General features: G+C 35.5%; 2 protein-coding genes across 5 annotated transcripts in view; one reads left to right on the plus strand and one right to left on the minus strand.

Annotated features, from left to right (window-relative positions):
- LOC128165860 (dedicator of cytokinesis protein 7-like) overlaps window positions 1-7,279 on the plus strand; it is a 38,808-nt gene extending 31,529 nt beyond the window's left edge. For all 4 annotated transcript variants that reach the window (XM_052830761.1, XM_052830763.1, XM_052830762.1 and 1 more), the window contains 7 exons: window positions 71-160; window positions 320-410; window positions 530-675; window positions 815-958; window positions 4,851-4,960; window positions 5,128-5,283; window positions 6,723-7,279. In XM_052830761.1, the coding sequence (XP_052686721.1) occupies window positions 71-160; window positions 320-410; window positions 530-675; window positions 815-958; window positions 4,851-4,960; window positions 5,128-5,283; window positions 6,723-6,777 (792 nt within the window). In that variant the 3' untranslated portion in view covers window positions 6,778-7,279. The remainder of the gene's footprint in view (window positions 1-70; window positions 161-319; window positions 411-529; window positions 676-814; window positions 959-4,850; window positions 4,961-5,127; window positions 5,284-6,722) is intronic.
- Window positions 7,280-11,461: 4,182 nt separating this feature from the next.
- LOC128165135 (putative deoxyribonuclease TATDN2) lies at window positions 11,462-12,415 on the minus strand. Its single transcript, XM_052829362.1, has one exon. It carries the CDS (start codon window positions 12,413-12,415, stop codon window positions 11,462-11,464), a length of 954 nt encoding a protein of 317 aa, XP_052685322.1.
- Between the last annotated feature and the right edge of the window lie 1,026 nt (window positions 12,416-13,441).

The following is a 13,441-nucleotide window of genomic DNA, read 5'->3' on the forward strand; positions in this document are numbered from 1 at the left end:
CATTTGTGTTATATCATATCTTCAATCCTTTTCATTGTTAATCATGTAGTTTATGGATGTTTTTCTGCAGGGTTTCTACAGTGACAGATTTGGAGAAGGCGTGGTCCACATTGTAAAGGACTCTAACCCTGTGGACCGGGAAAGTCTGGACTCTGCTAAGGTAATGTGACATAACAGTTACAAAAAACATTCTGTGGCATTTACTATCCATAATCAGCAACATCTCATGCACATGTGCAATGAACTGTATTATTTTGTCTGTTTTATTCTGTAAAACTGACACATATAAACTTTTAATTTCCATTCTTCTTTTGTCCAGGCCTACATCCAGATCACTTACGTGGAGCCGTACTTTGACCTGTATGAGTATAGAACCAAAGTGACATACTTTGAAAGGAATAACAACATCAGTAAGCATCTGAGCTTACTATAGCTAATGGTTACTTTGTATGTTTATCTATGTAATGGATAACTTTATGCTACAGGGAAAGGATGTTAAAGATATTAACTATAATCTCATGGGTTACAGAGAGGTTTGTATTTGCCACACCATTCACACAAGATGGGCGGGCACATGGTGAGATACATGAACAACACAAGAGGAAGACCATTCTTACAACCAGCCACATGTTTCCCTACATAAAGACTCGGCTACAGGTCATCAGTCATGATCAGGTAAACTAGTCCTCATTCACTCAAACTATGAACCCGACAGTAGTCAGTTTGTCACAATCAGGTAAACTAGTCCTCATCCACTTAAACTATGAACCAGACATTCATGCTGTCAGCCTCTTACTCTGACCTTTGACTTTAGGTACTGTTGACCCCCATCGAGGTTGCTATAGAGGACATTCAGAAGAAGACAAAAGAACTGGCTGTGGCCCTCTACCAGGAACCACCCGACACCAAAATTCTCCAGATGGTGCTACAAGGCTGTATAGGGACCACCGTAAACCAGGTCAGTGGTTATAAATAGTAATGCTGTAGTTATATATAGTAACAAAAAACAGATGTTTATGTAGGTATAATATATTTAGTAACAGAGTATAAGGTTATGAATTGTTGTTGAAGTATTTAGAATAAAAGCATCATTCTAAGCCCTTAAATTTCAAGGCTCATGTATTTCTTCAGGTAAATACTTTACTCCAAATGTCTGGGTATTGTTTTTAGCTCACCGAGACGAAGTCAAGGGGAGCTTATGCTATACCCTCGGCGTCGGCGTCGGTGTCGGCGTCGGCGTCCGGACCTGGTTAAAGTTTTTGTTGCAGGTCCTGTATCTAAGTTATTACTTGTCCTATCTTCACCAAACTTGCATGGATGATGCATCTGGACATTCTTATGGACTTGAAAGACTTCGATGCTGAATCAGGGTCCTAAATTTCAGATGCTGGAGGAGGTTAAGGTTTTTGGAGCAAGTTAAAGTTTTTGTTGCAGGTGCCCTTTGATAGCAATATCTAAGTAACTGCTGATCCTTACTTCACCAAACTTGCATGGATGGTGTGTCATATGATACTGATGCACCAGACAGGCTTGAATGCTGAATCTGAGCTATGGGTTTCGGATGCTTGAGGAGGTTAAGGTTTTTAGAGCTGGTTAAAGGTTTTTTTGCAGGTGCCTTCTGATGATTTTATCTTAGCAACTACTGGTCTTAACTTCACCAAACTTGCATGGATGGTGCATCTTATGATACTGATGCACCAGACAGGCTTGAATGCTGAATCTGAGCCATAGGTTTCAGATGCTGGTTGAGGTTAAGGTAGGTTCAGTTTTTTGGAACAGGTCACATGTTTTATAGATAATAATACTATTTTAAACTTGCATAGCTGATTAAACTATAATATGAATGAATCGCAGAGGTAGTTTCAGATGCAGAGCTTGATCTCCATTATCAAGGATGCTAAAAAATATATTTTAGTTATTACTGGTCCTAACTTCACCAAACTTGAATGGATGCAGGTGTGTCTTATGATACAGATGCACATGATAGGCATGGATGCTGAATCTGAGCCATAGGTTTTTGATGCTGGAGGAGGTTAAGGTTTTAAGAGCTGGTGCCCTCTGATGATGATATCTTAGTTATTGCTGGTCCTAACTTCACCAAACTTGCATGGGTGATGCGTCTTATGATACTGATGCACCTGAAAGGCATGGATGCTGAATCTGAGCCAAAGGTTTCGGATGCTGGATGAGGTTTAGTTTTTTAGGAACAGGTCACATGTTTTATAGATTATAGCTTGCATAGTTGATTTAACTATATTATAAATGAAATGCAGATGTAGCTTCGGATGCAGAGCCTGATATCCATTATCAAGGATGATAAAAAAATCTCCTACCTCACTCAAACCTGCTTGATAGATAGATGTGTTTGTTGTTAAATGATATAACATGATTCCTATGATAAATTATTGTATGATATGATACACTATTGTTTAATATCTTAATGATACAATATAATATCATATGTTATAATGGAAAAAGTTATGATACGATATGATATTGTATCAGTTTTTTTGGATATTTTATGATATGATATTGTATCATGATATTGTTATGTGTAGTATAGTATATTATGATACAATATTGTATAATATGATATGATATTATTCATTTATTATATGATCACATGATACTGTTACATATGATATTGTAATATAGAATATTGTATCGTATGAAACGTTATTGTATATTATATAACATTGTATCATACGATATTGTATAATATGAATATTGGTTTATATAATATAGTATAATATCACATGAAATTGTATTATATGATATTGTTATATTATATATTAACATCGTGTCATAAAATGTTGTATTATATGATATTGGTTTATATTATATATGATTATATCACATGAAATTGTATTATATGATATTGTAATATATATCATTGTATCATATGATACAATTTGTATAATATAATATTGTATTATATAATATTTTACTATATCATATGATATTGTATCATTTGATATGATACAATGTTGTATCAAATTTCATTGTATCATATGATACAATATCATATTATGTATCAAATATGATACATTATCAGACAATACGATATCATACTATATTTTACAATATAATATCCTATGTTACAATATTATGATGTATTATGTGATATGATATTATTACTTATTTGGTTAGTTACTGACTCACTACGGAAATATATTGGGTTGATCAATCTCATAGATGGTGAGGCGAAGCCGAGCCGTCTATGAGATTGATCAACCCAATATATTTCCGTAGTGAGTCAGTAACTAACCTAATAAGTGTTTTGTTTTCCCGAGGACTATTAAGCGACATATTTATTCACAAATAGCGATGATCATGGCACAGCCATGTACAAGATACCTAACATCTCGTCCAATTTAACTCTTTTAAACTCTTCAAAATGTTCAATCTCACCTTTCAAATACTCTTTAAAAATCTTTGCTTCACCCATGTTTACCTACAATGTTTTGTTGCTATTCTTTTTAAATGTTTTCTCCCTTTTCTCTGCAGAGATTTGAGCAAATTTCGACGCTGCCATTTTGTTCTGCTCTAGACAAAACAATGTGACGTCAATATTCTAAGGGCAACTACTCTAATTTTAAAGAATTTCAAAGGGCAACTACTCCAAATACTTAAAGAACTTACGGCATGCGGTTTATGTATTAAATACTATGAAATGTCGAAATGAGTAAGCGAAGCGTTGACCAATGACGGCCATATTGCCTAATATTAATTCTCACAGAACAAATATAGAGATATATGAGGCAATCACGTGCTATGTTTAAACCAATGAAAATGTGACATTTCAGTCCAAGGGAAAACAATGTATTATATAATACGATATTGTATAACATATTATGTTATTGTATTATGTGATTAAATACAATTATTCATAACACAATACAATGTCATATCATATGTTACAATATCATATCTCATCATTGTTGACTACAGTATTTTATTGTATTATATGATATAAATTGTAAGTATGATAGGATGCAAGATTGTATTTTATATTATTGCAAGACATTGTATCTTATAATACCGTATGAAATGAACATATGATTATCATACAATTTTTTAACAGATGATAAACGATATTGTGTCAAAACAGAATCCAGGAATTTCCAAGATCATAAAGTATAATTTTCATATAATTTGATAAAGGTGGTCTCATAAAGGTGATGCTTCATAAAGGTGATGCCTCGTCTCGGTGAGCTTAGTAATCTGTGATTACCTATGTTTAAAAAATAATTTCAATACATTCGGATATTTTTTACGTGAAAGGCAACAATTTGGAATATTTTTGATTAATCTAAAATTTATAAATTTAGATTTTACATGTATGACAAATGTTTGGTGGAAGAGGGAACAGTACACAAGTTTTACTTATAGGGTACATTACAATGTGCCCCAATAACATGAAATACAATGATATCTGAATGAGATAATGATGTAACAGAACACTGAGCTCACTTCACATTTAAACATGTCAACATTGACCTTTAGATCTTTGAGCTGTTGTGATATAACCTATAGAAGATAAAACTTTTTCAAGCGGTTAACAAGTGGCAGGTGTGATACTGGTTCACTCTACACCGTCTGTCTTAGGTTCTATTTCCATAACTCTAAGTCAGTTATTAAAAAAATGTACAAATATCTATCACAAACGAGTGATTGATATAAGACAAACATATTTAGATTTTCTCATTGTTATGTCCCCTCTGTACCTGGAGGACTTGACTTGAGTGAAAACAAATCTCTTACAAAGATTTCCGCCTTCAACCTGAAGGGTTGTTTACTACAGAGATATTTCAATGAGCATTAGTCAGAATAATCTTATCTTTGTTCAGGGTCCAGTGGAGGTGGCTGTGGTGTTTCTAAAAGACAGCCCAGAAAACAAGTCCCAAGATGTCCGCCACCGAAATAAACTCCGTCTCAGCTTCAAGGACTTCCTCAAAAAGTATGTACAACACAGTAGCTGATGTTGATGTTATTATTAGACAGCTATCACCTATGATTATTGTTATTGTATGATTTAGAATTTTGGAATCGCACAAAACTTAACTACATGTTCTTACCAAATAATCTGATTTGAATGAACATTAGAGTTTATTTTGTGTTTAACAGATGTAGTGATGCCCTCCACAAGAACAAATTTTTGATCTCCAGTGATCAGAAGGAGTACCAGCGTGAACTGGAGCGGAACTACCACAGTGTCCGGGACAAACTACTCCCCTACATCTCCTCCAACCTTGCCACACTCAAAACAAAGCACCACAGGCGGTAGGTCCCCATACACACTCCAAACAAAGACCACAGGTGGTACAGTCCTAAACACATACTAAAAACAAAGCACCACAAACGGTACGTCACTATACACACTACAAACAAAGCACTATGGGGGTTATGTACCTATACACACTCTAAAACAAAGCACCACAGGCGGTACGTTCCTATACACACTAAAAACAGTCCTTAACACACACTAAAAACAAAGCACCACAAACGGTACGTCACTACATTCCTAAACACACACTAAAAACAAAGCACCACAGGCGGTACGTCCCTATACACACTAAAAACAAAGCACCACAGGCGGTATGTACCTATACACACTCAAAACAAAGCACCACAGGCGGTATGTACCTATACACACTCAAAACAAAGCACCACAGGCGGTATGTACCTATACACACTCAAAACAAAGCACCACAAACGGTACATCCCTATACACACTACAAACATAGCACCATGGGGGTTATGTACCTATACACACTCTAAAACAAAGCACCACAGACGGTAGGTCCCCATATACACTCTAAACAAAGACCACAGGTGGTACATTCCTAAGAACACACTCTAAAACAAAGCACCACAGACGGTAGGTCCCCATATACACTCTAAACAAAGACCACAGGTGGTACATTCCTAAAAACACACTCAAAACAAAGCACCACAGACGGTAGGTCCCCATATACACTCTAAACAAAGACCACAGGTGGTACATTCCTAAGAACACACTCAAAACAAAGCACCACAGACGGTAGGTCCCCATATACACTCTTAACAAAGACCACAGGTGTTACATCTCTAAAAACACACTCAAAACAAAGCACCACAGACGGAAGGTCCCCATATACACTCTAAACAAAGACCACGGGCGGTAGGTCCCCATATACACTCTAAACAAAGGCCACAAGTGATACATCTCTGACCACCCATTCAAAACAAAGTACCAGCACAGTCTTATTCACAGTCATAACAAAACACAAAACAGGTGGTTTGTCTCTATATACACACTGAAACAAAGCACCACAGTTGGTACCTCGCTATACACATTCAAAACAATGTACCACAGACAGTAGCTTTTAACAAAGCACCACAGACGATAATTCCCCATACACACTCAAAACAAAGCACCACAGGTGATAACTCCCTTTACACGCACTCAAAACAAGGCACCACAGACTGGCAGCAGGGTTTAACAAAGCACCACAGGCCGTATGTCAAACTGTGTTGATATTTCTTCATTCAAGCTTTTATGCTAAAATGAGTGATATCGAAATATAAAATTCACATGACAATTACCTGGTATTGTAATCCTTGTTAAGAATCATAATATGAACACTAATGTACTGTCCATTCCATATAATATATATACATTTAGAATCATGCTGGAATCATTGTTTATATAATAACCAGCTTGTTATCCCTCTTTACAGTGGAAACAAAGAGTCACCCAGTAAACACAAGTCATCAGGATCTTCCAAAACTTAGTGACCAGAATAGAGCAGCAGAAAGTTGTTAAAAGGATGGACTCTCCAAATGCTGTGTTAATTATTAGATCTATAGCTGTCAAAGCTTTCTATATTGTTTGTTTTTAAAAGATCCTGTGTAAAAATGATCTGATGTTATAGTTGAATTTGACATTTTATATCTTTTTTAAGTAAACAAATCAATTGTCATTTTATTTGACATTCAATTTGAAGAATATTAATTTTCTAAAAAAAAACTTTATATAATAGTAATCAAGATTCACAAAGACTGATGCATTTAATAACATTTTGTCAGGAGATTGTTATGGAGTTTATCAGATATATTTATTTGGAGATGCTTTGGCTGCTAACTTGATAAGACTAGTATCATAATTACTATCTGGATGTTTATAAAGCACCAGATGAACTTACTTTTAGTGCAATATGTTTGTTTTTATTTGTGCATTTTGATTAATATGCTTTTGTACTACATGTAAGATGCCAATAAACCTTTTCCAGTGGAATGCTTACTTATTTCCTACAAAAAAGGGTGTTGTTCACAGATCTTTCCTTCAATGACCACTTTTCAACATGCAAGTTTAAAGCATATCTGTACTGATACTAACGAACGAAAGTTAATAATCATTTACAGTGTATTTCATGACCTTAGCCCAAATAAATATGCCTTTCATGTTTCTAGCTAGTACAGATATCAAAACACAGACAATTATGATTCAGATATTTACCCTGATGTAATCATATATATTTACATCTACCGAGAATGATTTCGTGTAATTGTTTCGGAAACTTACCAGTAATGCTAATTCATAACTTTATAGAAACTGACAGGACTGTAATCTACACGCCCCGTTTATTGATTAGTCGGAACCTACAGTGACTGAAACTGACAGAATATTTGATGTTTCTCCTTTACTGCTGCTTATATGTTAGGAGAGAGAAATAGGCTTGATAGAACATTTACTTGAACCCGCCATGCGTCTTTGTTTCCAAGGATTTTTATGAAGTTTAGGTATCCAGTATAAATTAGGTAGTTCAAATTCATTTTGGTTGTTGGGAATATTGAAAATATTTAAAACGAATGTTGGATTGCCACTTGCAGAATTCAATCCAAGTTGATCTTAAGTAAAATATCAAAATGTGAACCAGATGACGTAGACTCTGTGTTTTTTTTTATTTCAAAATCACTGAAATATATCCAGTCAACGTAAGAATGGAAATAACAATTGTTAGTTGATAATACGTTGTCGATATACCTGAATGTTGAGTTGAAGGCCACAGCGAGTTATTTCATTTTTTCATGTAAAAGTCTTTGAACAAATCGAATCTTTAAATAAGTGGCATACTAGTATTCAGTGTGAGAAAATTTATCAGAGGAAAAGGTCGTAATGTTAACTTTGTTCACTTGCGCTATAAGAAATTGTGAGATGATAATAAAAATGATGTAGAACTAATGGATTATAAAGAGTTGCTCAGGGTTAAAGTGCACGTACATTATTTAATTGCTGTAAGTTTATCAATGTTAAAGTTTATATATGCTGCTAGTGAATCAATGCTAAATTTCAGATATGCTGCTAGTGTATCAATGTTATAGTTAAGATATGCTACTAGTGTATCAATGTTATAGTTTAGATATGCTGCTAGTGTATCAATGCTATAGTTTAGATATGCTGCTATTGCATCAATGCTATAGTTAAGATGTGCTGCTAGTGTATCAATGTTATAGTTAAGATATACTGCTAGTGCATCAATGCTATAGTTAAGATATGCTGCTAGTGTATCAATGCTATAGTAAAGATATGCTGCTAGTGTATCAATGCTATAGTTTAGATATGCTGCTAGTGTATCAATGCTATAGTTAAGATATGCTGCTAGTGTATCAATGCTAAAGTTTAGATACGCTGTTAGTGTATCAATGCTAAATTTCAATATGATTGTATATAATCAGACAGGCATCATCGTAAACATATCAAAATTGAAACATGGTTTCCAAAGGATGGTGTGATTTATAGCTCCAAGTTAATGGACAATAATAAACTAAATGTTGTATTTTGCATGTACTTTCCCTTATGGAAATCCTAATTAATTCAGGATAAACAATAGAATGAAATATGTACAACGTACTTCATGTATTATTTGATCCTATAGAATAGCAAAAGCGTTCTTTTTTTAACATGCCTAGGACTTCACAAGATTTGATCACATAAACAGGTTTGTATCCCGTGAACTTTTAGACATGCGGTTTATTTTTTTAATTGTATATTCACCGGGTCTTATTATTTTTTTTAGTGTTTCCATAAGTACTGAGATTTTAGCGATAAACACTGTCACTTGGCATGTAAACAAGTCTTTTCGATCCGTTTCATTTCCTGAAATATGTACCTTCTATTAAACCAAAACTCACCCATTTTATTTTAATATTCAATGAAAGAACATGTTTACACACCAAAAATGATTTACTGTTGATGGGTATAAAAATCATTGTTTATACGTCACTCATTATACCATAAGACCATATTGAACAATTGACATTGATACTATTTCAATTTTATTTGCTCTCGTTTGAAAATCAAAAAACATTGTTGTTATTTTTAATAATAAATTGTTAAAAAGAGGCCACCGACTTGTGCTTTGGAATATCATCCTTTTATTTACATTAGTATGCAATAATCAAATATAATAAAATAAATCAAAGCTTAAAAGCATTGGGACTAACTTTTCGGATCAATTTGACATTAAATATATTCATTGAAAAAAAAAATTGATGAATGTCATTATATTACGAACATCAGAGAGAGTAATAAAATGTATAAAACACTCATCAAACTCAAAGACAATATGCTAATATGGGGAGAATATCACAAAGTAACACAAGAAAATATCATGAAACAGATTAAAATATTATGCATGTACCAAAAAAAACACACCATGTAATAAGCTATTTACATACACAGCGGAGGAAAATTCACAAAATTGGCGCTTCACTTCCATCCCGGCCGGGGTTTGAACTCTCGACCTACGAAACCCACTTTTCTTGCAATGCGTGACAAGCTAACCACTCGGTCATCTAGGCAAGCCATAAACTTGCTATCTACGACCGTAGTGAAGAAATTTGATGTATTAGTTATAGATCATTGATACATGTGTATATTCATTATTTTGGAGCTTTACTCAGATATTTCGTACATAGGTTCCACTAAACACAGATTATTACATGTATTTAAATATATTTTGAACAACATTTTTATCATCAAGTAATCGCAACCTTTAGTGATAGAAAATTGTGAAACTCTTTTTCAATTTTTTTTATTTTTTAAAATAAAATTCTATTTTACTAAACATCTTTTTCTGTGACAATACATATAATAAATAACAAATAACATTTGTAACAATTAGTTCAAACGGCCTTCATCAAAAACGCAAATGAATTTTGATTTCAACGCCTAATGCTATAATTAAATAACCATCTTCCTTGTAAAAATAATTTACATTCTCCGGGTTGTGCACTTTCTCTCCTTTGTGATTGGTAAAAAAATCATAACGTGAAAATTTACTTATTTTTATTCGTTGAAATACTGTTCGGCGCAAAGGAGATAATTTTCTGATGATATTTTTCACGTTCGACTTCACAAATTTCGTATATTTCAAATCTTAAAAAGTGAGAAAACAAAAACGAAATGCAAATTGCTAAGAATGGAATTCAGCCTCTGATTTCAGGTCCAACTAGCTGAAAGGAATATTCTATAATATATATGGAAATAATTTTTTTTCTTTTAGTATTGTTTTTTCAAATATTGATAAAAAAAATGTAAATTGATGCGGCATAGCTTATATCGGTAAAGTTATTTGCACCTAAGCTAAGTAAAACTAATATAATGTATTTATAATAATTCAAATTTGTTACTAATATCAGTTAAAAAAGATGCTGAATGTTGTGGTATTACTTTGATTTTATCAAAATAGTATGTATTACGATGCGAACGTTGGGGCGAGCGCAGCATGTGATAAAATAATGAATAATGATAAAACAATAAAAATAAAAGTAGCGACGTAAAGTAATGAATTTGAATGCAGAATAAAATAAACATGCCTATTTTTCCAGTAAATTTCCATTATTCATAATTCATAAGATTTTGTAATCTATTTATATATGGAATTTATCTCAGATAAAATGTTGTTGAATAACAAAGATTGTAACATAATGTACATTACAGTTTATTTCCTCTTTTCTTGCAGCAGACATTTTTCTAAAACTTACATATGTTGTAATGACATTTATTATCCGAAATACATAAACAAAGTACACAAAACAATGATACGTCCACAGGCGCACACAGCAGCGAGTCTCCGACAAGGTGAGGCGCACACAGCAGCCCCAGACCTCACACAGCAGGTCAAAGTACAACAGAGTAGTTTTAGTGCTTACACACAGGAATGGAGGCTTCGTCTTCTACACAGAAACTGATGACGTCACTCACACACATACGCGTAAGGGGCAAAACACGGGAAACATACATGGGATCAGTACAGGTTACATAATAACATTCAGTCCGTACTACATTCCTCCCTTTTCCATAGAATAATTCCTATCCCAGAACTGAAATAAAGACAAATAATGCGGCAATTTACCGCATCACAAAGAATTAACAAAAGATAACATATTACTGCCTAAATGCGATACAGGCACTTCAAATATGAAGAGCATGCGCCAGAACATCAGACAACCCGACTCCCTTTAGCTCGGCAATTCTTCTTGCAACTGGTAAGAGGGCCCATGGTGTGTTAGTGTTCCCACGAGAGGTTGGTGGCAAGTATGGAGCATCCGACTCTAGGAGTACATTAGACATAGGAATAGCACAAAGGACATCTGCTGCCCCAGAAAGTCTTAAGAGGTTAGAGGTGAACCCGAATTTGACATTAGGTAATCTGGGTATCCAGGTCATGGCCTCTACTGCATTCCCGGTGAAACAGTGTCTGTGGATCCTAAGGTCAGTTAAGTGCAAGTCTTCCAAAATGGAAAGAAATTCCCTTGCGGCACATCCCGTGTTGGGGTCCCGGCAATGAACTACTAATGTGAGATCCATCTCCTTAGCTATAGGTAGAACCTTCCTTGGAAATGCCCGCTGGTGAGCTAGTTTCTCCCTCTTACAGGCTTTTGAACTGCGACATCTAGGGTTGCAACAGCAAGAGGTGGTAAAATCCAACCCAACCTCTCCTAGTCGTACACAACCTGGCTCACGCAGAAGTTCATGCAATTGCACTGTTGAATATTCCATGCTTGTGACATGTGGATGAATGCCGAAGGTGAGGTAGATCCGTAGGTCGTTTGCTTGCTCCCGGAAACACTCCCAATGATCAGGAAAGACATAATTGGCAATTGCTACATCCAACTGAAATTCATATTCCCCATACATTGCCTCCAAGACGCCAAAATCGCTGACCGTAGTTCTGGATAAGAGAATATCTAGGTGAAAATGTGAATCCCCAAAGCGCAACCCAACCTGGCTAAACATATCCGAAGGAATCACTGGAGAATAGGTTAGCTCCTGCATGGTGGATATGACATCTATTTGTCCAGCAGGCAATAGAAGCTGCAATAGGTTACTGATGATCCTCCAATGGACAAGCGATGCCACAGACATAGGTGGGTGAATTGAAAAGCACGGATATTTGGTGATACCATTACAATCCTCAAACAGGGCAAGCAACTCCCTCTCACCGTCAGTGAAGTCGGATGTAGTCTGGGTTGTATCCTCGACATAGAGACTCTGTTCTTTGACAAAACCCAGTAGGCTATCCAAAGTGTCTAATCCTATGTGGTAGCATATGCGATGCAAAAGACCGTTTATAAGGTGAACCCAACGACGTCTACTAGACTCTCCAAAAAGGACACCCTCTGGATGGCTCTCAGTGTTGCTGTGTTTTGCTCGCAGAAAACAATGCTTCCCCTCTTGAACCCCACATTTCCAGCAAGCTGTCAAGGCTCCAAAGTACTAAGGTAGGTGTGCTCGCAGAACATGAGGTTTAACAGCTGTTGTTCGGGCTGTGCACAATGGACACTTCCTCCAAGATAGCTTCTTAGGCTTGGGCATACATAGCGTTGGCTTGGTATCTTCCTCCATATCCTCTTCATAATCTGGTTCAAATGATCCCTCTTCCATGAAATCAGACATACTTAACTCCTGTAAATAGTAGAAAACACTTAATATATAAGAGAACATTGACAATAACCGTAACAGTGTTAGTACCCTACTGAGGTAATTAACCTCAGTAAGTATGAAGACCATGCCTGCCTGGCACAATAAAAATAAAACAAAGTAACAAGAGTTACGGTTAGAAGTAGTCCTTTAGATGTGCAGGCTTTATAATCTTCCTGCCTGCCCTAGTGGTGACTGTCGATTCTTGATCACAAGTGTCCTTAACATTGCTAGCCACTGTGTCGTGAATGACGGTTGTGTCGTCCGACTTCTCGGAATCTCTGCCGCTGCCTCCGAGTTTTTTGAGTCGTCTAGGTCCTCCTTAGCAATATCAATTGTGTGGTCATCGCAGGTCCTTTTAGGGAGGCTCTCATCCCCTGAAAAGGTGTTCCGTAGACGTCTCATCCACAATGGCAATTCCCTGTCATTGCACATCTTTAATTTGTCACGATGCAGTGTAAACTGCACCTC

The sequence above is a fragment of the Crassostrea angulata genome, chromosome 10, assembly GCF_025612915.1.
Source record: "Crassostrea angulata isolate pt1a10 chromosome 10, ASM2561291v2, whole genome shotgun sequence".
Taxonomy (NCBI): Eukaryota; Metazoa; Mollusca; class Bivalvia; order Ostreida; family Ostreidae; genus Magallana; species Magallana angulata.

Excerpts from the sequence above, each read along its gene's own strand:
- LOC128165135 (XM_052829362.1), bottom strand. The coding sequence starts at position 12,415 with ATGTCTGTGGCATCGCTTGTCCATTGGAGGATCATCAGTAACCTATTG.